The sequence below is a fragment of the Balaenoptera acutorostrata genome, chromosome 9 (assembly GCF_949987535.1).
Source record: "Balaenoptera acutorostrata chromosome 9, mBalAcu1.1, whole genome shotgun sequence".
NCBI classification, from domain to species: domain Eukaryota; kingdom Metazoa; phylum Chordata; class Mammalia; order Artiodactyla; family Balaenopteridae; genus Balaenoptera; species Balaenoptera acutorostrata.
The window spans coordinates 104,480,391-104,508,335 of record NC_080072.1 but is presented as its reverse complement, the minus strand read 5'-3'; the positions used below and the strand labels follow the sequence as shown (position 1 = coordinate 104,508,335).

Here is a 27,945-nt window from a genome sequence, read left to right as displayed (position 1 = left end):
TGCTCTGCAAAGTTAAATTATCCTCTGTCCCTCATACGATGCCAGGCACATAGTAGGCACCTGTGGATAGTCACTGAATGATTAACTGGCTCAGGGAGTTGTAGTGTATTTAGCAAAAGGAAGTTAAAGGGAGCAGCTGTAAAATAAGGAACTTCTAAAAGGCACCTGAAAACTATTTTCTGAGAGCGATGTTTCTCAAAGTCTTTAGCATCTTGATCAGAATCTGGGAAAAATCTAGTCGTGGGACCTAATCATATATAACAAGCAACCTGGTGGTTTTTATGCCCCAAGGCTCGTGATCGCCTCTGAAGGCCAGGTAGGCAGGCAACATATGAGTGAAGGTATCTGGATGTCAGACGCAGATACCTTTGCAATTAAAGGTGGAAGATTCTTCACTTCCACAAATACATTCTCCCCAATTTTTTCAAAGGCAGATCCCTTTTTCAAAGGCAGAGCCCCCACCCCTTTTTTTAAAGGAACCATTGTCTTATTTTTATAATTTTACTTTTATTTATTTATTTTTGGCTGCATTAGGTCTTCGTTGCTGCGTGCGGGCTCTCTCTAGCTGCGGTGAGCGGGGGCTACTCCTCGTTGTGGTGCACGGTCTTCTCGTTGCGGTGGCTTCTCTTGCGGGGCACGGGCTCTAGGTGCACGGGCTCAGTAGTTGTGGCTCGCGGGCTCCAGAGCGCAGGCTCAGTAGCTGTGGCGCACGGGCTTAGTTGCTCCGCGGCATGTGGGATCTTCCTGGACCAGGGCTCGAACCCATGTCCCCTGCATTGGCAGGCGGATTCTGAACCATGCGCCACCAGTGATGTGCTACCATCACTCTTGCTGGAGCAATGGGTATAGAGATGTATTTTCCTTTTTAAAAAAACCACTCAAATATTGGAGGGAAAGGCAAAAAAGGAAAAGAATAAAAGGGAGGAGGAAGCATAATTAGTCAACGAGCCAACCAAGGAGTGGCAGCCCAATAATAAATGACCCTCAGCCTTCGGGTTGGGGGAACCACATGAGTTGCCATTGTCACGGCAACCTGGAGGCCACATCATTGGGGCCCACAGTGACTCAACTACATTCAGCTGTAGCCGGGTGGGAATATAGGTCCCGAGTTGCCTGATTGCCCGATTTTTGAAGAGAAACCAGGAATCTGAATTTTTATGTGCAACCTTCTAACTTAAATGTTGGCCCCCAAATTTTACAAAACAAATATATGGTCCAAACAAAACATGGCCGTGAGCTGCATTTGACCTGAGTGCCTCCTGTTTACAACTCTGAATGATCAAGTTTGAGGTCATTGTCCTAGGATGCGATCATAACTCATCCATTATGGGGATGTTAGGAGCTCACTTCAGTCTCAATCTTCCCCTAGAATGTGAATTCCCTGAAGGCAAGGACTATCTCTTTGTTGATCACAGTTATATCCTCAGTATCTAGAATTGCCTGGGACAGAGTCGGCGCTCAATTAATACATGAATGAATGAGTCCATGCCGGCTGCAGTGTGACAGTCACTGCCCTCATCTGGTCACGTCCAAGGCAGCAGAGAGGTCCCATGGTCGAGGAAGTTGAGCTCTGGTCATGAATTTCCCTGAGCAGGAATCTCCAATCAGGTCATCCCTGATGGGCTCAGGGCTGGGGCTAAAAGTTAGTCTGAACATTTCCCAGGGCCCTGATACCACAGCTCCATCTTGGGGGTAAAGGAACTCTCCCCCACCCCCAACCCCGCATCGTCCCATCTCTCTTACTTCTGCATGGATTGTGGTACATCTTCTCCGTGGGTTGGATAGGATTGGGGTCATGCACAGACAGAGGTTGCTGCCTTCTCAAAACACAACCACCCACATCTCAAATGATTTAGGAAACCACTTTTTAGTTAGAAGCATTGTGTAAAAGATGGTAGAACTTGAGAGAAAAACTTAGGAAGGGGTGGGAGAGGCTGGGGTAGGCCACTGTAATTTCTGAGAGTAGTGTTTCCTAAAATGTGTTTTGTGTGTAACTAGTATAATTGAATAGACATTACTTGAAAGAAAAGATAAATACATTTGGGGAACATGTTCAACAGAGACAGGTTTCTTTCCTGCAGGACTTCTCAGAGGCTTTAATGTACTAATGCACATTATGAAACTCCTCTAACAAAATATAATATGCAGTTCATCCTAGACTAATTGGGCTGTGGAATTTTTTTTTTTTTTTTTGATAGCATATCTTTTAAGACTGTGTTCCTTGGAAATCACTGCTTTGAAAGCTGTCTTCCTGGCTCTGGAAGGTGAGGTTCTAGGTATCATCGTCCTGTGGCTCTTGAGACTTTTTTCACTGCCCAGAGGCGGCGTCTCTGCTGTGTTTGCAGAATCTCCAGGTGTGACTGGGGGTTGGGCTCTGGGAGGCGGTGACCCAGGGGACCGCTATCCACGCTGCGTGGAGGCCCGTTTTGCCTGTGGAATCGCTCCCTTTCCCATCTTCAGCCTGGCCAGAGGGTGTCCACGGGTAAGTGTAAACTCTGCAGCCTTTTTGAATGGGAACAAGGAACTCCCCCTCCTGCTTCTAAACTGATACCCCAGTACAGGGCCCAGATAAGGAAACCTCTAGGTTGAAAGTAACACGAAAGACTGCCTCTCACTTAGTTGGGGAGATAGCTGCCTCTAAATTTCTTCCCGCCCTAGGGAATAGAGTGCTGAATTATGGGGTTCAAAGGGCAGGCTACCCTCTGGACACAGCTCCTGGATTCAATGTGGCGGTTAAGACTGCCTCTCCTTCCTGATTCCCGGTACCTTTCACCTGAGGGATAGGGCATGCGAGGGCTGGGGGGAGGGGCAGTGGTGGCCCCAACTTGCATGGAGGTCGGAAAAGCCAGGGGCTTTGAGGGTAGAGTGTGGTGGAAGAGCTCCCCTGCTATGGGGGCAGCCTGCCAGGAGAGGGCAGTGCAGAGCCTCCTCCTGTCTTCCCTCCTCCATCTCTTTGTCTCGGAGCAGACACGTCTGCACTGAGTGTACCGAACTTGGCCGTCTTCCTCCCTAGACAGGTAAACTGAGGACACCCAGAAAGCCCTCTTCCTTGGTCCTTTCATGGGTATTCAGGTCAACAAGGAGTATGCTGAGGCCTCCAAATTTTCTCTGGCCCAGGGTCCCCCTAACCCCTAATCACAGAAAAAGAGAATCGTGCGCCAGAATTATGTTAGGTAATAAGGTTTACTGAAAACTCGGCCACATTCAGTACTGGTTTGGTGGATACATCAGAAGAGGTTGCATAACATTAGGCAGGTGGAGGGGGCTGGGAGGAGGATGTGTGGGCACGTGTGTGCAGGTGTGCCTGTGCTGGGGTGTGATGCCTGTCCAAAGTGATAAGTGGAAGGGTGTGTGTGCGAACAAGAAAAATGAACCAGAACAGGAAATGTATTTTATCCCACTTCACGTTGCAAAAGTCTCACGCCAAAAAAGCTAGACTTTCCTCTACCTATGGCATCAAAAGGGAGTAAAAAATGATTGGCTCACCCAGATTATAAATAAGGTTATTTGTTTCTCAAAAATCCCTATTAAAACATTAAATATCAGCTCTTTTGGGGGAAGAAATACATTCATTTCAGGGAGACCTCAGGAAAGCCACCATCCTTTTGCTCCTCCTTAGGGGGCCCTGCGGGGGCCCTCGAGTTGAGCCAGGCAGCCGCTTACATCCTGCCACTGACGGAGATGGCCAATGCACAACTGACAAATGAAGCTGCAAGTCCATTAAATTAAATTCAATGGAAAACACACGTGTGATCAGTCCCGTCATTCACAGCCATAGGGGTGGGAGGGAACGGGAGGATGGGGTGCCAACCCCGGGGGACCGGACGTTGGGGTGGGAGGGTGTGTGTTGGGCAGATGGTGGGAAGACTCCTCCTCCTGGTGGAGCCCCAGTTCCTCCAGTGCTGTGTAAGTGATGGTGTGTAGAACAGTGAGGTGGGGGGTGGGGCACCTCCTCCACACTTTGGATATTGATGGGAAGAGGGATGTAGCACCTTCTCCAACCCCTGGCTTCCCACTGGGCTGGATGCTGCTTTCCAATGTTTCTTCTGCCTCCTCTGAAGGATAGAGTGAAGACGAGAGGACGAAGGCTGGTGGAGCCGGCCTGGGAGCAGGGGGACAGTAGTGAGGGACGGGGAGGGTGGACAGAGTCCAAGCTAACCCGTCTCCACCCTCTCTGATGGCCCCTGGAGGGGGTGGGACGTCTGGGGAGCTCCATCCGAGGGCTGGAACATCTGGGATAAGACACCGCTGTCCTGTTGTTACAGGAGCTGAGTTCTGTGGCCACTGGGGACAGCTGTGGTCCCCAAAGTCACCTTGATATGGCTCCTAGCCCAGGTTCTGCCATCTCCTTGGGTCCTGGAGCCAACCCAGGTGAAGGGACTCCGCCTAACCTCCTATAAATGAGCCCACCAGCTTACCACTGATTTCCAGGAGAGAGAGAAGCTCTGGTGGCTCTGGTGGCTCCCATCCCTCTCTCCCAAGTCCACGGTTGCCTGTGCCCAGAGACGGGGCCTTGGAGGACTGAGAGGAGCTCTAGGGAATCCAGGTCCCACTCTGGTTTGCCGGATGTGATGCCTCAGGCCGTTCCCCTCCTCCAGCCATGGATTATACGTTCAGGCTCCCTCCTGCCCTTGAATGTCTCTCAGAGGAGCTGAGAACCCTCTGGAGGTGGAACCCAGACCTCCCTTATCCCTCCCTTTCCTCCTAACTAACTCTGTTCCCTGGCAAAGGCTCACTCTGTGGACAGAACTGATCCACCTCACAGCGCAGGGCTTGGAAACAACGCAAGTCCTTCAGTGGCGGGGGCTGGGGGGCCTGGGTGCCATCTGTCCTCAGGGATTTGGTGAGTCCAGATCTCACTCCTGCCTTCCTGTCTAGGCTGCTCGACTGGCCCCGCCAAACGGAGTCCCCTGCAGCTCTAGGGCAGTGGGGCCAGGGTACTGGTTGAAGCTTGGTGGTTGGGAAGGAGCAGGTGTTTCCTCTGCATTTCCTCCAGCTACTGATTTTGGGAAGCCAGGGTCCAACTTCCTCGGTGCTGCCTGCCCGTGTCTCCTTCCCCCCCACCCTGAAGCCCTCCTGACGACACTCCTCTCCTGCTCGGTGATCAGTGCCATCTGGGCTGCCCGACTACTCCAGGGAGTCACTGTGTTCCAAGCCCAGGTCGCTGACATTCGTTGTCTGCAGCTCATCAGCCTCCTCCTCCAGCTCCTCTTCCTCCTCCTCCTCCATCTCATCTTCATCCTCTTCTTCTGTCCCATCCAATGAGTCGTCGTGTGCGGCCATCATAGCCTGCTGCATGGCCATGGTGGCATTGTCTGAGGACAGGGACTGCAGGTTGTCCAGGTTGATGGAACCTACGTGAGAGAAGAAGGCAGGGGTCAGGCCCAGGAAGGCCAGTGGATTCAGTGGTGAGCTCCTACACTGGACAGTCCCCTGGCGTGAAGCCTCCTGTCTGTTGCCCTGTCAGCCACTCCCTGCCCCATCCCAAGCAGCAGCACTCCTGGGTACCACTTCCTGAGCATCTTCTGGGTAAGTATGTCAAACACTTGCCTTTCGAAGAATTCTGTAAGTAGGTATTATCATCCCCATCCTAAAGAGGAGGAAACAGTCTCAGACAGTTGAGTCATTAGCTCAGAATGACACAGTCAGGCATGATATAGCTGGGATTCTCTCCCTGGTTGGTCAAGCTCAAAATCTGTTGATTTCTACTCTACCTCATAAGACTATTGCCCACCACACAGAACTGGTACCCAGTCACATAAATGCACGCATACATGAAGGTACGCCTGCACACGTGTGCACCTCCACTCCACTTCCCACACAGAGCTAGCTTCACATGCTAAGCTATAAAATGTTGTCTGGCTCGTGGCTCATTGAATTATTCATTGTGCACCAGGCGACCGGCAATTAGAAACGTGTATACGGAGGGTGTGATGGAGAAGCTGGGAAAACAAAGCTCTTCCTGGCCTCCGTTCACAAGCCAGCTGCCTGCTTCGGTATTTATAGATGGCCCTGGCTCTTGGGGAACTGTGCAAACACTCACCGGTGCTGAGGGACTTCAGGTGGGTGTGGGACTGAGGAGGGGGGACTCTGCTGAGAAGCCACTGACTCAGATGACCACCAGCTGACTCCCACTCGTCTTTGTGAGATTGCTTTTGGCTTGTTAAAATATATGCAAAAAAAAAAAATCCCTTTCTTTCAGGCTGACATACGTCATTTGATGGGGATGGGGTAGGGATAACTATTGTGACAGAGCTGACACGGCCACTCAAGTGTGTAGACGTTCAGCCCCCGACTCTGTGCACAGCTGCACCCGTAGGAGCTCCAGGAGCCCCCTCCCAACCAGCCCCCCGCCCCCGTCTACAGTACCCTCAGCCCCAGCTCTTACCATCGGGGTTTGTCCCCGGGGCACCGCCCTGCTGCTGCAGCACCCCTGCAGCAATGGAGTTGGGCCAGAATCTTTGGGTGGGCCGGTGCTGCGACTTGATTTTCTTGGCTTTGGGGGCAGGGTCGGGGTTGCTGGCGTCAAGCATGGGCTGCAGGATACGCCTCCGGGCATTGATGAACCTGCCCAGGGGTGGATGGAGCCGGGTAAGTCACCACCAGGGGGCGGGAGCATGTGTGCGCAGGTACGTGTGTCTGTGTGTGCAGAGAGCGCTAAGCCGCTTCCAGACTCTCAGAAGCTGGTCCTTGTACGGAACAGACCGGGGTCTGGTCTAAGGTGTGGAAGCACAGCTGTGATAAGCCCTGGGCACCGAGGAGCTCGTGACGTCACCAGGGGGCTTGGTGACCACAAACCAGCGTGGGATGAATGCGTGAGAAGGGTCAGGAATCTCTGCTCCAGACCGGTCAGGACTGAACAGAGGAAGGAAGAGCCCCCCAGTCAAAGGCACTAACCTCTGACCTGACCTCTCTCCAGAGGGCCAAGGGTCTGCTCCCATCCAGCCAGAACTTGCCCTCTGAGATTTCTATGACACCCCAGCCGGCCACAGAGGAGGGGAGCACGGGAGCCCTGTGAGGTGAGAACTGCCAACTCCTCCCTATCCTTCCTGCTCCCAGCCCTGCAGAGTGTTTCAGCTTGAGCTCTTTTTACATGGGTGGTGAGTAGACCAGATGACCACCGGTGGCCTCGGGTCATGGGATGCAGGCACCCTTGTGTGTCTGTAGTGCAGGTGGGGCTGGGTTTTCTATTAGGCAAGAAGCTTCCAGTGATGTTCCTGACACAGTCTCCCAGGAGAGGGCGCTGAGAAGCTGCAGATGAGGCTGTAGGTGTTGATTCCGGATATCTGCTTCTAGCCCACATGGGACGGCTGGCATGGTCGCCAGGTTGAGACTGAGGCCAGGCTGGGCACTCTAGCCTCTTTCCCCTGCTATGCATTCCCCTGCCCAGCAAGTGGCCCCTGGGTCTGAGAGCCTCTGGGCAGGCGATACTAACTCACCAGTTATTCACTTGCAGGAGGGTGAGGTTTGTCTGGGCCGCGATCTGCCTCTTCTCATCCTCTGTGGGGTAGGGGTGCTGAAATGAGAGGCGACGGGCTAGTGAGGGGTGGGCACGTGGTGGCCTGGTCCCCCTAGAGACCGTGCCCACGACACAGGCAGCATCGCGGGCCAGGTAGCCCCAGTGGTTTGGAAGCCCAAAAAGGGGAAAGTGTAATGTTGTTCCCCAGAAAGGATGGCCAAGGGCTTGGAGGGAGGCTGCTCTGTGCTTGAGGAGGGCTACCTGCCCTGAGCCCAGCCCCCCATGGCGGAGGACCAAGTGGTTTCCCAAGGGTCGGTACAGTTCAATACTGATCGCTTCCAAAGCAGCGTCACATTCTCACTTGGTCCACCCCCAAACAGGCAGGTCAGGCATTATCAATATTAGGATTGACAATGGCCTCTAAAGCCCATAGGACTCTCAGAAGGTGGTAAACGGGTGAACGAATCCATTTAATTTAAACTAACTGACATTTACTGAATATCTACTACGTGTGCAGATTCATGCAGGCATCCTAGGAGACAGAAGATAAATATAATGATAACTACGACTTGTGTCATACTTTATAGCCTATGAAATGCTTTCATGCACTTAATTTCACTTAATAAAGCATATCGGTAAAACTTGGTAAGAGGCAGGTTAGGTGAAGAAACTGAAGGACTATCTCCACTGTCCCCCAGATGGCGGCATCAGCTCGGAACTCAGTTCTGACGTTGGTCCGGGCTCCCCCCATCACTTCATGCTGCCACTTTGTGAGACGGAGTCAATGTCTTTGTGAGGGTGAGTGAGGACGTGGGGCAGGGCCTTCAGTCCTGCACTGATTACACGTTTGTCTCTCTCTTGGATTGTGCTTCATGAGGGCAGAGACCAGCTCTTATTAATGTATCCCCAGCACCCTCCACATGTACCAGAAGTACAAATGGCTGCCGAGCAAAAGAAAGCAGAAACAAGGCGGTAGGTGCCGGGGTTTGGGTAACAAGCACCAGAGAAGCTTAGGAGAACTGGGTGTTGGCCAAAGCGCCGGGGAGGCTGAATAGGTCACATTAAAGACTGGGAAAGTTTGGGGTGGCAGTGGGTTAGGGGACCTTCTGGATCCCACTGGGTGGTGAGCCCCATGATGTCTGGGTCTATGTGTCTGTGTGTCTTTCCCAGGCTTCTGCATAACACCTGGCACCCAGCAGGCTTGCAATATAGGTGTGATGAGCGTCTGAATGGGTCAGAGCCTTGCCCTGGCAGCTAGGGGAGGTTCGGGAGCTCTCAGGGTAGAGGGCCAAGCTGTCCTCAGGTCAGAGTCATCCCCTTATTGAGGTGGTATGAGATAGTGGTGCTTGGGCTTTCCAAAGTCCTGAAGACCGGGACTCAGATTCTGGCTCTATCATGAAGAGCTATGAGATCTCAGGCCCATCACTTAACCCCGCATCATAAAGTCATCTAAAGATTAAAAGAAATTATACGGGGGCTTCCCTGGTGGCGCAGTGGTTGAGAATCTGCCTGCCAATGCAGGGGACACGGGCTCGAGCCCTGGTCTGGGAAGATCCCACATGCCACGGAGCAGCTAGGCCCGTGAGCCACAGCTACTGAGCCTGCGCGTCTGGAGCCCGTGCTCCGCAACAAGAGAGGCCGTGATAGTGAAAGGCCAGCACACCGCGATGAAGAGTGGCCCCCACTTGCCGCAACTAGAGAAAGCCCTCGCACAGAAACGAAGACCCAACACAGCCATAAATAAAATATAAAAAAAAAAAAGAAAAAAGAAATTATACTTGTAAAGCACTCAAAAAGAGATCACTCTTCATACTATTATTGGACAACATTGGCAAGGTGCTTAAAGCTCTCTATGGGATGAACTTGAGACCAGCCACCTCCACAGACTCTCATTATCGGTGACAAAGGAAAGGAACCTCTTCGGTGTCCTCAGGGTCCCTTGACTGAAGCAATCAGGGTCGTGTGTTGTTTTAATTCACACCTCTGACCCTGACCACAACACCAGGGCAGCTGGGACTCGTGATCCATACAATATTAAGATTGTAGCAAGAAGGAAACCACGTCGGTGTCATAGGAGCCCGTTTCATCTAACTGGGAAGGAGCCGAGGGAGGTGGGGAGCAGACTGTAGCCTCCCAGGGGCTCCATGCGTCTGACACCCTCCCGGGAGGGGTGGTGGCCCAGCCCTCCTCCCCTGCCCTGTGGAGCTCCAAGCTCAGCGGCCCTGATAAGGAGCCGAGCAGCCTCCCTGTCACCCGTGGCAACCGGTCTGAGAACACAGCAAAAATATAGTAACCTTTTGGCCTTCCTGGGCCCCACTAGGCCCTTCATACCTTCACGCCTTTGCACATGCTGTTCCCTCTGCTGGAATGCTCTTTCTCCCACTTTTCCACTGCATGCGTTTCTGAGCTTCTGCAAAGACCTTTCACAGGTCAAGTCCTCTGTGAGGCCTTTCCCCCCAGCTCCCCGGGGCAAAGTTAGTCACTGCTGCACTTGAATAATTGCCTTTAGTCCACTATATGGTGATAGATAACTCCCCCTCTCCTGGGAGTTGCTCTCAGGCAGGGACCCAGTCTTATTAGACATTGCATCTCCAGTGTCCAGACTAGTAACAGGCAGAGTGGATATTCAGCGTCCGTGTATGAAACAGATGAGTGAACCAGCACAAGAAGGAGATGGCTGACTTGTTCCCTGAGCCTCGCCAACTCTGCCGGTTCATCAACCACAAACGCTGGGAAGCTGCTACCCCAGAGGTGCCCGCAAGTGAACGATACCCGGCCATAGAGCTCACAGCTTAGAGGGAAAGGCTACAGGCAAAGGAAAAAGCCTCTATTAGAAAGTAGTGTGTCTTCAGCACTGCAGTCTGTAAACTGTTTTAGTAAAGAGCTCAGATTCTGGAGCCAAAAAAAAAAAGTCGTGTGTAAGTACCCATCGGGTGGTAAGAGAAGCCAGGGGAGCCCTCCCTAGGGAGGAGGGACTTCCATTGGATTTTGAAGAATGGCCAAGCCATCCCAGTAAAGGAGGACCTGGGCATTCCAGACAGGGACTTTGCACTGGGACTTATATTCAAGTCAGTCAGATGCAAATCTCGTCCACCATTAAAAACCTCCAGAGAAGGAAATGCTTCAGGCTCACCCAGATAATGCTTGCTGTCTCTAAGGAGGCTTCCGGTGCGGGCCGCCATTCTGAGCGGATGCCATCAGTCCACAGAGTAATGTGCTCCCAATTAATGGAGAGCGGGGAGGGGCAGGGCCCCTGAAACTGGCTGCTTGTCCTCTTACGGTAGGGATACAAAGCCCTTGTCCTCCTGGGGGGCAAGTCCCACCACCCAGCGCTCCTGGGACCAGTGTCTCGTAAGGCATGCGGGGGAGGCCATGGGGTGAGTGGCAGCATCTGGCACGGCCTTGGGGACAGGTGTGTCGCCAGAACATTCCTGGCGCCATGTCTGAGAGCTCATGGGGGCGGTCCAGCTTGTCCATGCCTCCAGCTTGTCTACGCCTCACACCAGATGATTCCTGAGGACAGAGTCAAAATAGTCCTGGCCCCTGGACAGCCCTCGATTTGGTCAGTGCTACTTTTAGCACGATCGGAACGGCTCGAGGCCAGGGACGGGGAGAGGAATCCAGCGAGATGGTGGTGAGCCATCAGGCCGCGGCAGCTGCTCTCTGATAACTATTTGGAGGAACTCCTCTGGAGTCGGGAGGGAAGGGCACAGACAGCAGCCCTCTAGAAGAGACAGAGGATGGACCAGAAAATTACAGCTCCTTTTCAGGGCCAGCAGGGAGCCTCAGGTGACCGGGCAGTGCTGCCTGGTGGTTAAGAGCATGGCCTTTGCAGAGGTCAAGTCCTGCACCCACGACTTAACCAGCCGCGTGACCTTGGCAATTTATTGTTCGATGTATGCCATCCTCAGTTTCCTGGGCTTAAAATAGAAATGAGAAGATGGTGATTACTCCTTGGACTTCAGGGATGATTGAATGAATGATGCAGGCAAAGCACGTGTGCTGCACTGACTCACTCTGCGCCACATGGCGAAGCCTCCCAGACATGGTATCATTGAATATTTAGTCTCTGGGGAAGGGAATTGCAGGATGTGTACTGAGCAGGCGTTTCACAACACCACAGTTGGCATTAGGACGCTCCTCTGACGTCTAACCAAACTCTTTCCCTGACAGCTCCCTTCTGGCCTCGTAACTCAAGTCTCATCTGGGCTAAATTGAAGCTGAAGGCATCTCTCAGTTTGAACTATGGGTTCCCCCTAGGGTCCAGGGTCTGAAAGCTGCTCAGCCATGCTGATCCATGGGCCCCTGGCCACATCTTTCACTCAAAGCCCACCCAAGATGGTGCATGCACCTCCTAGCCCAGGAAGACCAGCAGGAGGCCGGCCGCGTCCCGGAGGGACACAGCACGTGGGAAAAGCAGCGGCCTGCAGGTGTGAGTCGGAGCTGCCGCTGGAGCAGGGCCTGGAGCTGGCTTTCCCACTTTCCTGCACTGGGGTCAAACACACCCTCCTTCCCTTCTTGCTCCTGACCAACTGTGGGCACGTGATCTGCTGCGGCCACGGCTTGATAGCGTGGCCAGAGACCAGCCGGAGGGAGGCAGCCAGGATGGTGAGGGGCCCTGAAGCAACCACATTTCATCACATCGGAGACGCAGGGCACACCCTGACTTCAGAGATGCTGGAGCAGTTTGGGACGGAGAGGAGCACACAAGTCACCCAAGGACCCTCCCTTTCCTGCTGTAGCTGCCCTTGCTTATATGTCCCACTCTTCCATTTCTCTCTCTTTTCAACTCCCCTCCCCACTTACAATTGTGCACACACAGAAAAGCACAAAGAACAGAAATGAATAGCTTGGTGTAGTATCACAAATACCCATGTGACCACCCGCCAGGTCAAAAAATAGAATTCTACCAGCACCCCCAGCAGCCCCTTTTCTGCCCCCTCCCAATCACTTACCTCCAAAGATATCCTCCCCAAAGATAACCTGATGTTTATGGTAATTACATTTTTTGCTTTTCCTTATAGTTTTACTATCTATGTTACATCCTTAACCATTATGGTTTAGTTTTGCCTGGTTTTGGACTCTATATAAATGGAATCATATAGCATGCAGTATTTCACTCCACAGTATGGTGTGAGATCCACTTATGGCTGTTCTGTGTAACAATCACATTCATGTTCATTGCCGTATAGTTTCTCATTGTAAAAATCTACTGCTTTCCCTTTCTTCACCCTCCTGCAATTACAAAACCACTCTCCCTCCCTCTGGCTTCTTCTTCAATCCATCCTTCTCAAGGCAGCAAGATTGGTCCTTCTTAACCTGCCCCCAACCCCTTAAGTCCCCCCCATGAGCTCTGAGCCCTCACCCTACCCAGGATTCCACACACTACAAGGATGATCTGTTGTTTTTCACCCCAACCAGACAGGCTGCAATGTTTGAGAAAAGGGTCCATACCTGTCTTTTCATCCCCATCTCACTGGTGCCGAGGAAAATGCCTGGCCCGTGCCGAGTGTTCAGTATGTCTTCGTTGACTGATCATAGGACCCTAGGGGGTAACTGGTACTTGTCACCATTCCCTTTGCGTGTGTTTGTGGGTGTGAAGATGCGCAGGAGAGGGTGGGGGAATTCTAGCTTGTATCAGGCTGCCTACGTATTAACAGTGCTATTCCCACAACTGATTGTTTCAAGCATATTTGTGGGGGAAGGGGGATGGGGAGGGGGGTACCTTCTACACAAGAGAAAACTAGCCCAGAGGCATTAAAAACTGGCCCCAGGTTATATTGGGGGTACGTGGCAGAGCTGGGACCCACACCCCCTGTATCTTTAACCACATCCATTCCACCTCTGTCAGCTACTGTGCTTTTTAACATATTGTTGATCTTCACCATAGGTAGGTATTATTATCTCCATTTTATGAAGAGGAAATTGACATCAGAGAAGTTAATTGACCTGCTCAAGGTCATACAGTCAGTAAAAAATGGAGCAGGGCTCAATCTCAGGTCTGCCTGCCTCCAAAGCCTTGTTCCTTCTACTGTACCAGGCTGCCCTAAAGGAACTAATCTTTTCTACAGACCAAACATCCCCAGCCTTTAACCATTCATCATGTGACACGTTTCCTGTCGAAGTCATTTGAACAGACATTTCCCCATCCTGGCTGCCCTTCTCTGGACACAACTTGTCGAAGGACCTTTTGATATCTGATGCTCAGTCCTGGACACACTATGCTGGATGTGTCTGACCAGCAGGATGGGCAAGCCCCCTCACCTCTTTCGTGTCGTCTATTCCCCAACCCCTTGCATGTGTGTTTGTGTAACAGCACTTGATTACATCATGGGTTGACTGCTCGTAGTATGTGTGTGATTTATTCCCCCGATTAATTTATCAGCCCTTTGAGTGCTGAAATCATGTCTCCTACCTGAAGCTTAGCTGTTAGTGGACAGTTTAGTTAAAGATCTGTGTTCTGGTGGAGAGAAGCCCCCGGGATTCAGGAAGAACAAACAAGAGATCTTCCTCTACTTTCAGGGAACAGAACTAGACCTGGGTAAACTCTGAGATTGGAGAAAACAGACTTTGTCAGCTTCTCCCTTTTTGGTGCCTTGTTGACTCTTCCCAGCACCCCTCTCACAAATCCCCGGGTCTTCATGTTATCCTACAGTCAGCTTCCTGAATTGGAGGCCTCTGGCCTCTAGGGCTTCACGGTCAAATCCCCTGCAACTATGTTCATGATGATGGAGATAAAGCTTTCATCAGATTCTCAAAAGGGTCAAGGACCTAGAAGAGGTTGAAAACAATTGCTAGGAACCTTTCCTCTGGCACCCCAGTCTGGCTTACCTCCTCAAAATGCTGTGTTTAAAAATGTCCTAATCTTCATCTTCTACCAATAATAAGCACTGGCACTTTTCCCATGAAAGTGATCTTAGCTGAGTGGGTATAGAAAACCAAGCTTTTGGACTAATTCATACCTAAGCTGTGAAGGAGTGATGGCCTCAGGGCCTCGCTGTAGGTATTTTGACAAGGATTGGATAATTTTAAGTGGATCTCTGATGAGTGAGATTTCAGATAAGGTGATGAAGTTAAAGGAAAAAGTAGCAGACAAGGTATTCTGGAACAAGAATGGTTCAGTCTCCCTAGGCCATTTTCTTGCTTATCAAGGTTTCTTACTTTCCTCCACGGATTCCCTAGAAGTGTCAAGGTTTCTCTCAGCGTTTTTCAAGGCAGGGCAGATTGTGGGGATTCCTGGAGGGAGACTTGGGGTATTTGTAGCAGCAGCTGTGTCTGTATCAGGACAAAGTACCTTCACAGCCATCATCTTATTCTATCCTCACAACAACACTCTGAGCTGGGTATCGTGATTCCCATTTCACAGCAGAGGAAACTGAGGCTTAATGAGGTTAAGCAATTCACCGCAGGTCTGCTGGCTACGTAGAGGGGGCAGTGAGACTCAAATCTAGATCCTGCCTCCGAGTACCATGCCCTTTCCATAGATTGCCTCTCTCTGTTTTAAGAGCCACCACTGTTCTAAGTCAGCTGTCGATGAAGCCTGTACGTGGGCCTCTGACAGGGATAGATGCATGCTTCCTTCGGAGCTTAATACAATGCTAGGCACAGGGAAGGGGGCAAGAATGTTTGCTGAGTGACTGAAGGCAACACCAAGGCGCAGAGGCAACCAACTGGATCTCACCTCCACGAGCCTTCCTTGGCTGGGAGCCTGTGTGCAGGGCACACACTGTACCCGGCTGTGCAGCAACCCTGTTTCTTCCAGCGGGGATGAGCCCAGCATGTGAGGCTCTAGCCCTGTGGGTGAGGATGGCTGGGAATCTGACAAAGAATCTCAAAGATAAGGACGGGCTCAGAATCATGGGGTGTACAGGAACGTGTGTAGCAGCAACACTCAAGGCCCAAAAGTTGAAACAACCCAAATGTCCATAAACTGATGAACGGATAAACAAAATGTGGTCTATCTACACAATGGGGTACTGTTCAGTCATACACAGGAATGAAGCACTGCTATATGGTACAATATGGATGAACCCTGAACACATCACGCTAAATGAAAGAAGTCAGTCACAAAAGACTCCATATCGTACGATTTCATTCATGTGAATTATCCAAAATAGGCAAACCCATCAAGACAGAAAGTAGATCACTGGCTTCTAGAGGCAGGGGAGTGACGGCTAATGGGTACAGGGTTTCTTTCCAGGGTGATGAAATATTCTGGAACTGTATAGTGGTGATGATGGCAGAGCTTTGTAAATATACTTGAAACCTCTGAATCGTACAGTTAAAAAGAGTGAATTTTATGGCATGTGAGTTATATTTCAATACCAAAAGAATCAAACAGAGAAGGCCCCTGGTGTTTTTGTGCACTCAGCTTTTGTGACTATAGCCGAGTTTATACGAGGGCCCTGGAGCAAGGTCCTCAGCTCTGTGGGGCGGGGGTGAGATGGCTGCAAGCAGAGCGCAACTGTGACCCTGGCTGGATGCGTGCCAGGCTTGTGAATGAGATGGATACGGAAGGAAGAGGAAGGGATGAGATAGTAAGACAGCCTCACTGTATCTAAAACTAGGGCCAGGCTATCAAAATCCTGCAGCTGTCCCAGGACAGGGCTCTGGGCCTCAGCTGAGGGTCGGGGTCCCCCTTTGCTTTACCTAGACTTTGCATGGGAACCGAGAGACGCTGTGGTTTCTTGCGTCAATGCAGAGGCAGTAACAGCCTAGTGGGTGAGACATTAGAGGCTCAAGCCACACAGACCTGGGTTCAAATCCTGCGGGACCTTGGGGAATGCGTTACCTTCATGGAGCCTAGTTTTGTTATTGGTAAAATGAGGATCATTTCACCCGCTGGCTGGGTGGGTGAAACGAGATGATGCAGGAAGATGCTTGGCCCGCACCTGGCACACGGAAGTAGCTAAGGGAGGAGGGGCTCCTTTGATGGTGGCAGGGCCGCTGGGGCTTGGTTTCTTCTCTAGGCTCCCCCAACCCTCTCCCCCCACACAGAAAATACTCTGTAAACTTGCTCCTGTGCCTGGGTAACAGCAGCACAGAGAACAGTCACATTTTTGATGGGAATAAGCAGAATCACCCAGGCAGGACAGGGGGAGGCTGGGATCTGGACAAGAGGGGATGAGGGGCAGAAGCGGGGGTTGAGCTGCACCCCTCCCTCCCTCCTCCACGGAGAGGACCCTCTGCCAGGGTTTCTCACCCTATCTGGATTTACAATGGAATGATTGCTTCCAGCAGGAGTTTAGCTGCTTTCAGCCAAAATGCAGTAGCAAGAAAATCTCACTGTATTCTTCAGGGACCCAGAAGCAAGGAACTAATGGATGAAACCATCCCAGTCTCACTGCGGCCTAACAGCAAAAAGGCTCTGGGGTTTAGCCTGCATCTCAGGAGCACGCTGTCATCTGAATACATTTCTATAGCTGCTAGTGCCACAGAACAGTGGAAATGACAAGAAGCCTCGGACACAGGGCAAAAGGAATCAAAGAATACTAACTTCTGCCTGAGGGAAAGAAGAAAACAGGAAAGCCAGCATCTACAGTAGAAGTTCTAATAACCGATCTCTATTAAACAAGTCTGCAGATTATACCACGCTCTCCCTTTCTGCTGTCAACCATTAGAACTGCTGTCTACAGTGTCCTGAAGGCTTGAGATGAATAGGTTACTTTGTAGAATGTTCATTAGCCAATTTATGTGCTTGTCAGAAAGTCAGCAGTGTTTGTGTTGACTAGTTTATGCCAGTTATACGTGTTACTGTAATTATGTAACTTTATTCTGTAAACCAATAAAATATGAGTGCAAAAGGCAAGAGTTGTTGCTAAGAAAACTAAGTGGAGTGCTTTGGAAAGACTCCAGACTCAAATTTGCTTAAAAGTGAGATCAGGTGAGACAAGTATAAGAGACTGGGATACACAATAAAAATCTAGAAATATCCTGCAGACAGATTACTTCCCAAAAGCCAAAGTTCTTATTCCATTTTAAATAAAGATGAAATTTATAGATCTTATAGGAGAAGTTTGTGCAAGTAAAATGACAAACTTTAATCAGAAAATGACCTTGTCCTTATATCAAAACATTAGCAAACAAATATATTATGTATGTCTTTTAAATCAAAATAAAATGTATCTTACATGTACTCCTATGTTCACAGCAGCACTATTCACAATAGCCAAGACACAGACACAACCTAAATGTCCATCGACAGGTAAATGGATAAAGAAGATGTGGTATACACACACACACACACACACACACACACACACACACACTGGAATACTACTCAGCCATAAAAAAGGCTGAAATAACGCCATTTGCAGCAACATGGACGGACCTAGAGATTATCATACTAAGTGAAGTAAGTCAGAAAGAGAAAGACAAATACCATATGATATCACTTGTATGTGGAATCTAAAATATGACACAAATGAACATATCTATGAAACAGAAACAGACTCACAGATACAGAGAACAGACTTGTGGTTGCCAAGGGGGATGGGGGTGGGGGAGGGAAGGATTGGGAGTTTGGGGTTAGCAGATGTAAACTAGTACATATAGGATGGATAAACAACAAGGTCGTACTGTATAGCACAGGGAACTATATTCAATATTCTGTGATAAACCATAATGGAAAAGAATCTGAAAAAGAATGTAAATATATATATGTATAACTGAGTCACTTTGCTGTACAGCAGAAATTAACACAACATTGTAAATCAACTCTACTTCAATAAGATAAATTAAAAAAATAAAATGTATCTTTTTAATGGTTGTTTCTTTCTTCAATCAACTTTTCCAATTAAACAATCAACAAATTAGTTGTCTCCCCTGCACTGGATATGAGAACATCGACTGATATTGAGATCTGCCCTTTTTCATACCTTTTCTAAGACTGAACAGCTACTATATGCCTAATACAACGTTGCCACAGAGTGGGGTTCTCCAAGAACTACAGTCTCAGAGTTGTTCCTCAGAGCAACAATGAAAACAAGAGTGACTCAGAGTGATCAAATATTTGGGAAAAGCTTCAAGCCATGCCCCCTCTTGCAAATTCATGACGCCTCCCTAGTATACTAAGGGTAAAGAAATAAGCTAAACTTCGTATAACCAGATTTTCCCAAATCTGTTTCATCAGGGTACCCTTTCTTGGGAGCAACACCTATAACATCCTATAAAGGTACCCACTTTGGGAAGCAATGCTTTGGGGCCCAGAGAAGAGAAGAGGTATCATGTATGATCTCTATTCTTAAACAATTGACAGACGAGTCAGAGATATACAACATGTAGATTCGACACACACATATACACACAGAACAGGTAAGTAACAGTATTAGTCAATGTATTCTTAGGGTCAAATGATGGGAGAATCAGGAGGTATTACAGATCAGAACAACAGATCAGCCATCCACCTCTAAATAACTTTCACAGATGTTGGGCCTTGGCCTCAAAAACTTGCTCTTGGTCTGCTGTTCTAGAAAGTTCACATTTCTTGAGTGTGATTGTGTATCAGGCGTGGCTCTTTACATAAGTTATCTCATTTAGTTTTCTCAACCATGGAAAATGGGTATTATCTCCTTTTTCAAAGAAATAAAGTGATTGCCCAGCTAGTGGAAGGGCCTCAATTCATACTCCTGTCTGTCTGGCTTGAAAGCCTGTCTTCTTTCCACTGTGTCCTGTTACCAAGAGCCTTCACAGGCTTTTTCCTGAGCTGGGGTTTAGGGGAATTGTGTGCCCACCTGTATCTGGGGAGCCAGCCTTGGCCTGCAGGGGACAACTGCGTCATGCTAAGTCCCTAGAGCCTGGACTTCTCCCCATCTTCTTCCTCCCCCTCTTCCAGAAGTTCTGAGTTCTGACTTTAAAGGCCCACGGGTCACTCTCTTGTCCTCTCTCCATGGCCTCTGTGGGGAAGGCATTAAGTGGGGGAGGACTTGCCAATGTCAAGTGCTTTGTCAACAGTATCCACACTGAGTGCACTCTGAGATGCAGAGGGCCCGGGGCGGGTGACGGCCTCACTCACGCTGTTCAGCAGGTCCCCGTCATCGTTCCAGGTCCCTCCTGCAGCTCTGACCTGGGTCCTTCTTTCCCCTCTGCTTTGTGCTCAGCTGCTACACCCTCTCTTCCCTGCCTCTACCTTCCTCTGCCTTCCCACGTCCGGCTGGAGGTGGCTGTGGAGTGGAAGGGAAAGACCCTGAGCTATTGAGGGGGCTCGGCAGGCGGGGGGCGAAGGGCAGGGCGAGAGGCAGGACTTGAACTGAGTCCAAGGTCAGAGGAGGGATGCATAGTGTGACCCTCCGTCTCAGGCTGAAGACCTAACTCAGGGGTGAGTTGCCATCGGGTGCGGGAGGCACCGGAAGTGACAGGAGTCAGTGGGGGGCCCTGGCCTGGACACCAGGCTCCTCTCCCTCCTATACTTGCCTTTTCTCCCCTCAGAAGTAAGGTTGTAGGTGTGTTCACATCAGTCTTCAAACATGCACAGGATGGGGGTAGGGAAAGGAAGAGAAGGGAGGGAACGAACATTTAATAAGACCCAGTGTGCTAGGGTCTTTGCACTCATTTCACTGCTCCGTCATGATTGCCACAAGAGGTGAGTGTGGCCAGATCACAGAGGAAGAGGGAAAGCCTAGATGTGAAGCTGGGTTTGGTTGCCTCAAAAGCCCATGAGCTTTTCACCAAACCCACAGCCCTACAGTTACACAGCATCACAGCATAACACATGGCCTCCTCTAGGTCCATGGCTGGGGCCGGGGAGGTAGCCTGGGTGACCCCAACTTGGGTGTTACAGGTCAGTGCACAGAGACAGAACCTCCCCTACAGAGGCCCTCTTCCCGGCGCTGGGGCTGGGAGCTTCGCACAGACACTGGGCTCTCAGGGCCACCAAGTCCATCCGAGCCCTCTGGCTCTCCAACAACATGGAAGAGAGAACAGGCAGGAGACCCGGGCATCCCCACCGCGAGCTCCAGATACTGAGTCAGAGTAAGAGGCCGAGGCTGGGCCTGGCTTCATCACTAGGCTCCAGGAGTCTCTCCAACCTCCTTTCCTCGCTTTAACCCTCAGCCTTCCAGCGCTTTCTCTCCAAATTTGGTTATTGTTTGCTCCCAAGGTGGTGCCTTCAAGATGTGCTTCCTCAGCAAACGCTGGGGCGGCCCCGAGTCCTCATTCCCCAGAGTCGGCGGGGAGGGTGTACATACCAGTGGGGGGCGCAGAGCTCAGGCCACATCCAGCACCTCAGAGCAGTTCTGGCCATCTGCTGGGGGGCAGGAGATCCTAAGATCCCCAGATCCTAGGACCACCTGGGCCTGGGCGCCCTGGCTTTTGGAGGCACTTCCATTTCAAATAAAGGGCTGACAATTGACTGATTAATTAGTTCCCACGATCCACTGGCTTTCTCTCCTTTTCTCTGAAGAAAGAGTCCCCCTAACTCCTGATTCTTCCCCACACTTTTCCGACCAATATATCTACAGCCCCAAGCTTGGTATTTGTCTTCTGTCTGTGTGTCTATTACTCGTGCCAGGCCAAGAGCTTGCAGACCACTGGGAGCCTGCCTGTGTTCAAAGAATCTACCTCCCCACCCCAGACACACACACACACACACACACACTCAGCCCAGACAGAGTCACTGGCTTTCTTTATTGCTCCAGCCCTTGAATGATACTAGGAGGTCGCAGCGTTGAAGTCACTCCTGATATTCAAGGCCTGTCTGCTGCAACTTACACTGCACACAAACACAACTACCGTCATGTTAGGTGCACACGGCAGGTGCTTTATACACATTATACTTAAATCTGAGGCTGCGTCGTCATTTTACGAAAGAGGCTCATGAAAGCAGCTGCTCTGCGTTTCTGAGCTCGGCTGGTTACGTGAGGCCAGGATTTTGGCCTGGGCTGCTCCCCCGGGGGGTGGGCTCAACCACGGCTCCCCAGCCTGTGCCTCCTCTGATCAGAGGGAAACAGACGCACACCCTCTGCTTCTCCCAGCACTGAGGACTCGGGAAGCAGAAGAGTCCTGGTGGAGAATCAGCATTTTCTTCCACGGGAGAGGGCAGGGGTGAGCATGGCCGACCGTGGGGGGAGGCCCTGAACCAGTGAGCACAGCCCCGGCTCCCACGGAGTCTCGCCCTGTCCCTGAGACCACCCTGTCCGCTTGCCCAGTACTTCGTTCTCTCCAGAATGCGTCTGTCCCCACTCCTTCATCGATGCCACACTTTTTTGAGGCAGCAGCCGCAAGCACTGAAACTCCCAGCTGTAGGTCCCATTTAAGCCTCCCTCTGCCCTGGCCTCTGGAAGATGGTATACTTATCAGAGGGCCTCTCGTTGAGGCCACGCCCTCTGCAGATCTAGGGAGGATGGACTGGTGCCCAAGGGCTTATTCGTACCCCACGCTGCAGCTCCACACCCCGACACACACACACTCACCATGAGATGCTGGAAGAGCCAAGAACGCATTATATTGGTGGCGTGCTTGGGCAAGACTCCTCGTTTGCTCTTGGACTTCTTATCCTCATTGTCCAGGAGGGAGGTGAGGTCAAGGTTAACCTTCAGGGCACGTGGAGAAAAAACCAGCATCAGCAGCCTGGCGGGCCAGCGGCTAGGGACCTGTTGCCATAGTGACGGCAGCCTCTCGCTGCCAATCCCCTTTCCCAACTCATTCTGAGGGCCCGGGGGAGGTTACCTTTCCTGTCACCCAGCACCAGCCTCTCTCTCGGAGAATGGGAGAAGGGAAGAAGGAGAAGAAGGAGGAGAAGGAGGAAATGGGGAGGGGGAGAAGGGGATGAGAGAGGAGACAGAAGAAACAGGGTCATGCAAAGGGCACAGGAGAGAGAGATTTGCCGTAAACCATCCAATAGTTAGTAGCGTTCCTGGGGTACATTAGAGTCTGCACAGCGCTTTCCTATCCATTACCGTGGTCAGCCCTCACATCAGCTCTGTAGGCTGCTGGGGCTGTATGCAGCTGGTGTTAATCCCTCGTCTATGGATAAAAACTCAGAGGCTCAGAGAGGTTAGGTGACTTATCCGAGATGGCAGAGTTAATGTCAGATCTCGGGCTTCTGACTTCAGATCTTCTCACCACCCTGGCCCCCTTGTGTACGCTCTACCCCACTGAGCTACAGAGTGGCTCGGAGTGTAGACCAGCAATAGGAAGTGCAGGATCCCTCGATGTAACCCCGAGAGGCAGCAAAATCCCAGTTGATAAAACCTTTCCAACACCCACCTTCTTTTCTGTCAAGTGGGAGTAATGATACCCCTTAGAGGAATAATGAGGATGTAAGGAGTTACTGGTGTAAAGTGCCTAGCAGGCAGTAAAGCGTACGGTTGCCCTCCCCCAAACCCATGCACATGTGCACACACCTACACTGTACACACACACTCACCTGTGTGTTCTGGATCTGGATGGCTCCCTGGGGGATTGCTTGGGTGACCACCTGACCCTGGGAGGTTACCATGGTAACCGGCTGGTATAAGGCTCCACCTGAGGAGATAACCACTTTTGGAGTCCCCTGCCATAGGGGTGGGTAGGAGTGAGGGCAAGCAGGGTTCCCAATGCCCTTGGCACTCACGTGTAAACACCCACTACTCTGGAGGCATTCAGCCCCTGTGGAGGAGGGGTGGGGTGGGGTGGGGATGGGGTCCAGAGAATAGAGTCTGTCTGTGTGTTTGGCGGAAGGGTCTCTGACGGGCTTATGAGACTTTGACCCAAATTTGTTCCAAACCACCACCATCAGGTCTTGCTAACCATCTATAAGCTTACAGAACACTTTAGTCAAGAAACTCAGCTGGAAGCCCCTCCCTCGGCAGGGGGCACCTCTCCCATTTCCTAGGACGTTTTGTTCAGTGCCCTGCCCCCCAACCCTGGAATTCCCTCAGGGCCACCCGGCCTCCTCCCAGGGGTGTTCCCCACAATCCGCTGCACAGACCTGACACCACTTGTGAGTTGACAGTTGTCATGGCGATGTTGCCCTGCTGGAGCGCTGAGGCTGGGACCACAATCCCCTGGGGGTTATTGGAGACTCCAGACATGGAACTGGGGGAATTCTGCAGGAGGTCCTGGCAGTAAGGGAGGCGTGGTTTGTGACAATGCCACTTAAAGCTTAGATGCCACAGCCCCAAATTTCTCCTCTCCCCTCCCCCTTCCTGCCTTCCCTCCTCCCTTTTCCTGCTCCTCCCAGACCCAAATCCAGAAAGCAATTCTCATGGCTCCCTAGAAAGTGTGAATAAGCAGGCTCAATCTGAAAAAAAACCAACCAACAATAGTCATGCATTTAGCCATTCCATTCCCCTGCAAACCTGAGACATAAATTATCCCATAAACCAGTGGTCCCCACCTTGGCTTCACTTTGCAAGTTCCAATATTGGTAACTAGGTTCCATCCCCGGCGATTCTAATTTAATTGGTCAGGGGTGTGGCCAGGGCTTTTGGTGGGGGTGGGGGCGGGTGTTGAAAGCTCCGCAGGTGATTCCAACCCGAGGCCAGGGCTGAGAGCCCTGCTTCACCTGCATCAGTTGTCTCCAGATGCCCCACCCCCACCCCAGGGCCTTGCTTCCCAGTACCTGTAGCACAGCACTTATTACACCAAGATCCACACAAAGTGGCCTCCAACATATCCTCTTTGTATCCTTAGCACGTAGTTTAGGGCCTGACACATCATGGCTACTAAAATATTTGCTAAATAATAATAAAAAGTAGCCTCCTGGCCTCTTCATAACCTGTCTTCCAGGAATCTCACATGAGCCTCCCCTCAGCCAGCCTCAGGCACATTTCATCGGCTGCTTCCTCTCCCTCCGGCCCCCAACAAAGAGCCCACCACGGGGGTCCCCTCCGCCCCACACTGTCACTGCCTGCCCGTTTCCCCCAGACAATCCAAAGCAGCTAAGAAAACCATCTTCCCCCCCGGTACCCTCATCATTGCCACCTAAGAGCTGGGCTAATACCGCTTAGACTTGATGTAGAGGGGCAGGAGGGAGGCTCGGCCGTGCGTCTCCAAGAAGGGCAGAAAGGCCTCCCTGCTCGGCAGCCGGGCGCTCTGCTCTGCTTGGGAGGGTTTGTGAGGAAGGAATTGGGTGCGAGAGGTCGGGGTCTCCAGGCTTCGTTTGGAGACGGCAAGGCAGGCGCGAATGAGGTGTAGAGGAGCGAGCTTGAGGAGACCCACCAGGGTCGCTTAGCGCCCACCCTCTGGTGCCCCCGACCACAGGTCCACGTGTAAAAACAGGGCTTGAACCGGGTAACCTGCCCAAAAGGCCAGCTGTAAGGAATTAGGCAGGAAAACGGCCAAGCAAATAGGGGGAAAAGGAGGCCCCTGGCTTCCTAGCTTTGGTTTTAGGACCAGGAGGAGCTTGGGCCTTCAGGCTGCAGGAAGGTCTAGAGTGTGGAGTGAGGAGAAACGTGCACTTGGAGGAAACCTGGAGCCAGTGACTGCACACAGGGAGCGACAGACAAAGGAGAGGCATCAAAGGCCAGGGGACAGCCAGGGCGCGTCACCTCCCAGACCCTGGCACCCGGGAAGCTGGCCAAGCCTCTCCCAGGAAGAGGCAGTCGGTACTGACTTATACGTCTCATTGTCTCATTCGATTCAGCTGCTTAAGCCCCCTTGGCATCTCCTCCGAGCTGCCTTTTCTACCCTCCTGTACTGTCCGGCCCAGGGCTGGAGGAGCACGGGCTATAAATAAGCAGCAGCGGGGCAGGAGTCTGGCTCACCGTCCTCCACGCCCGGGCCTCCCATCTGGCTCCTCGCGGGGGGGGGGGGGGGGGCGGCGGGCGTGGGGCGGGAGGAGGCCTCGCTCCCATACTCGGCTCACCTCTGCGGCTGTGACCTTGGGGAAGGGAGGGAGCGGCTCCTGCCTCGACTTTTCCTTTCTGGGATCGGTGAGGGCCTCCCCACCGGCGAGGTTTATTCTTTGAGCAGAACTCTTGGCCTTCTCATTTGTACAGCTCCAGGGTAACGCTGAGTCTGACCTGCAGAAGCCTAGAAGCTGGAAGGGCCCTTACAATCTGAGTATTTCAGCTCCCTGAGGTACAGATAAGGAACTGAGGCTTCGACGTCCAAGCGACTTGCCCACGGTCCCCCAGCTGCGTAGCAGCAACAGGGCTAGAACCCAGCCCTCCTTCCTCCACAAACACTGGCCCCACACCCCATGCCAAGAACTAGGCTGCAAGGTGCTCCTGGAATCACAGCGGTTCAACAGCTGTTGAAGGCAAGTGAGCAGATAAAAACAGCCCAAACCTGAAAGTACAGAGACAGCGTGGGCACCCAAGGAATGAAGGTGGATTGGGAATTAGCACCTCTTGTCTCAGTCTCCTCACGCCTCAGTCCCCTCACTTATAAGATGTGTCTGGCTCGGTGCTAACACCCAGGAATCCTCGAAGCCTGACTCTTCAGCTGTGAGTCTGCTCCAAGCCTGAGCTCCCCTCGTCCCAACCTCCCAGCCAAACATTCTCCCAGGGTGTAAAGCAATACTGAGATGACGTGAGGCTGAGGCAAACATGGAAGGTAAATTTAATGGGGGGCGGGATCCACTCCATGCCACTCACCCTAAAACTAATGGCAGTGACTTTTTAATAATCTCTGGTTTGGAATCACCCATGCCACAGTGCTCGTCATTGAATAAGGCTATTTGGGAATTTCAAACATAAAAAGTTGTCCCAGACTTTCTCCCCCAACCCCTTGGAAAAAATATCCAGCAAGGTTAGAAAAACACAAGCAAAGCCAGTAAAATAAATATAAGATGTATGTCTTGGGATTCAACCAACACATTTTTACTAGCCAGAGGCAAAAGGGTGAGCTATCACCTGGATACTTCACCGGCTTATTCAAACTCTGGCTGGTTCTCAGACTTGTGGCTTGGCTAGCCTCCATGCCAGCTTCCCCAGTTTGGGTAACTAAAGGCAATTTATGCATTGGCTCAGACCCTTCTCTTTCCTGCCCTCTCCTCCTACTCTGGGTCTTTGCTGGGAGGTGCTAAGAGGCCAAGTTACATTAGTAAAGGAATGGGACGGAGAACTTCATGGGTAGAGACCGTGGGCAGGGCCTGGGCTGGCCCCATCTTAGCTGGGGCAAAGAGAGGAAGCAAAATCTTGGCATCCCTGAGGTCTGGGGAAATGATATTCATCTCTTACATTTGTAAATATGAGCTGTTTCACAAACCTGCCTGAGAACTGGGGTGTTTTTTTGTTTTCTTTTCTTCTGTTTTCACTTATTATTGGCTACATCGGGTCTTAGTTGCGGCATGCGGAATCTCTCGTTGCAGTGCGCGAGCTCTTCGCTGTGGTGGCTTCTCTCTAGTTGTGGACTGCGGGCTCCAGGGCATGTGGGCTCTGTAGTTTGTGGCGTGTGGGCTCTCTAGTTGAGGCGCGCGAGCTCAATACTTATGGCGTACGGGCTTAGTTGCCCCGAGGCACGTGGGATCTTAGTTCCCTGACCAGGGATCGAACCCGTGTCCCCTGCATTGTAAAGCGGATTCTTTACCACTGGAATACCAGGGAAGTCCCCACTGGGGTGTTTTTTAAGACACAGATTCTGAGGACCATTGAATTAGACCATCAGCAATCTGTGTTTTTTAAAAACCTCCCTCACATGGTCCCAAAGATCAGATGGGTCTGAAAACTACCTATTTATCATACACACTGAATATCAGAGAGCATTCTTTCACCGTGCTATTTCATTTTAATCTCACCACTACCTATGGGGGCAGCAGAGGAGAGATTATTCTATTTGCCCGAAGAGGAATTGAGGTCCAGAGAATGGAAGTGACCTTCTTGAGTCACATAGCTCTGCCTCGAACCCAGGTCTTCCGGCTGCAAGCGTGGCACCGATGCTCCCATGGAGAGATGAGCTTTGGAGTCCGACAGCCAGGCTCCGAGGTTAGCACAGTGCCTGGCACATTTAGGCACCCAATAAATCATTTCCCACTTCCTTTGGCTAAAGTCACGCCACTAGGGAATGGCACAAAAAGGGTTTAAAGCCTGTCCTAGACACGTAGGGCCTCTTGGGTTCCTTACTTAGCAACAGCAGAGGTTCATCCGGGGCTGCATGCCTAGCAGTGGTGGTCACGCCTTGACACATGCCCCTTCGTTCCTGCCTCCCTGCCTTCGGTGTTCCTGGAGCAAGGCCAAGCCCCAGAAGTCGAGGCTGCGGTCTCTGTCCCAGACAAGCTCCGTGACTTGACTTTGCAACTATTTCTGGTTACGCCTTAGTCTCCAGCCCGCTAGAACCTTGTCTCTATGGAGACAATGGGGCTGCGTCTCTGGAGACCGTGTACCGGTCTTTTCTGAGGAAGGAGCTTCTACAGCGGCAGTGGGAGCCCCCTGGGGAGAAGACGTTGGCTAAGCACACAGTGTTATTATCTTCTCGACAGCTTCCTCCTGGGTCTCAACAGACTCCAAACCAGGTAGATGGTGCTCTAGACAGACCCACACAGAGCTGTTTCCTGCCAGGATCCTTGGCCTCATGAAGAGGCTAGAAGCACATTTGGTAGTTTCAGTGACATTTCAACATCCGGA

General features: G+C 51.4%; 1 protein-coding gene across 4 annotated transcripts in view; it reads right to left on the bottom strand.

The window, feature by feature from the left end:
- Positions 1 to 3,164: 3,164 nt before the first annotated feature.
- Positions 3,165 to 27,945, bottom strand: part of PKNOX2 (PBX/knotted 1 homeobox 2) — a 259,497-nt gene continuing 234,716 nt past the window's right edge. For 3 of the 4 annotated variants that reach the window (XM_057553006.1, XM_057553005.1, XM_057553007.1), the window contains 6 exons: positions 23,367 to 23,496; positions 22,824 to 22,921; positions 21,868 to 21,987; positions 7,440 to 7,516; positions 6,389 to 6,567; positions 3,165 to 5,354 (listed from right to left, as the gene is read on the bottom strand). In XM_057553006.1, the coding sequence (XP_057408989.1) occupies positions 5,128 to 5,354; positions 6,389 to 6,567; positions 7,440 to 7,516; positions 21,868 to 21,987; positions 22,824 to 22,921; positions 23,367 to 23,496 (831 nt within the window). In that variant the 3' untranslated portion in view covers positions 3,165 to 5,127. The remainder of the gene's footprint in view (positions 5,355 to 6,388; positions 6,568 to 7,439; positions 7,517 to 21,867; positions 21,988 to 22,823; positions 22,922 to 23,366; positions 23,497 to 27,945) is intronic. The other variant, XM_057553008.1, reaches the window with a different exon arrangement.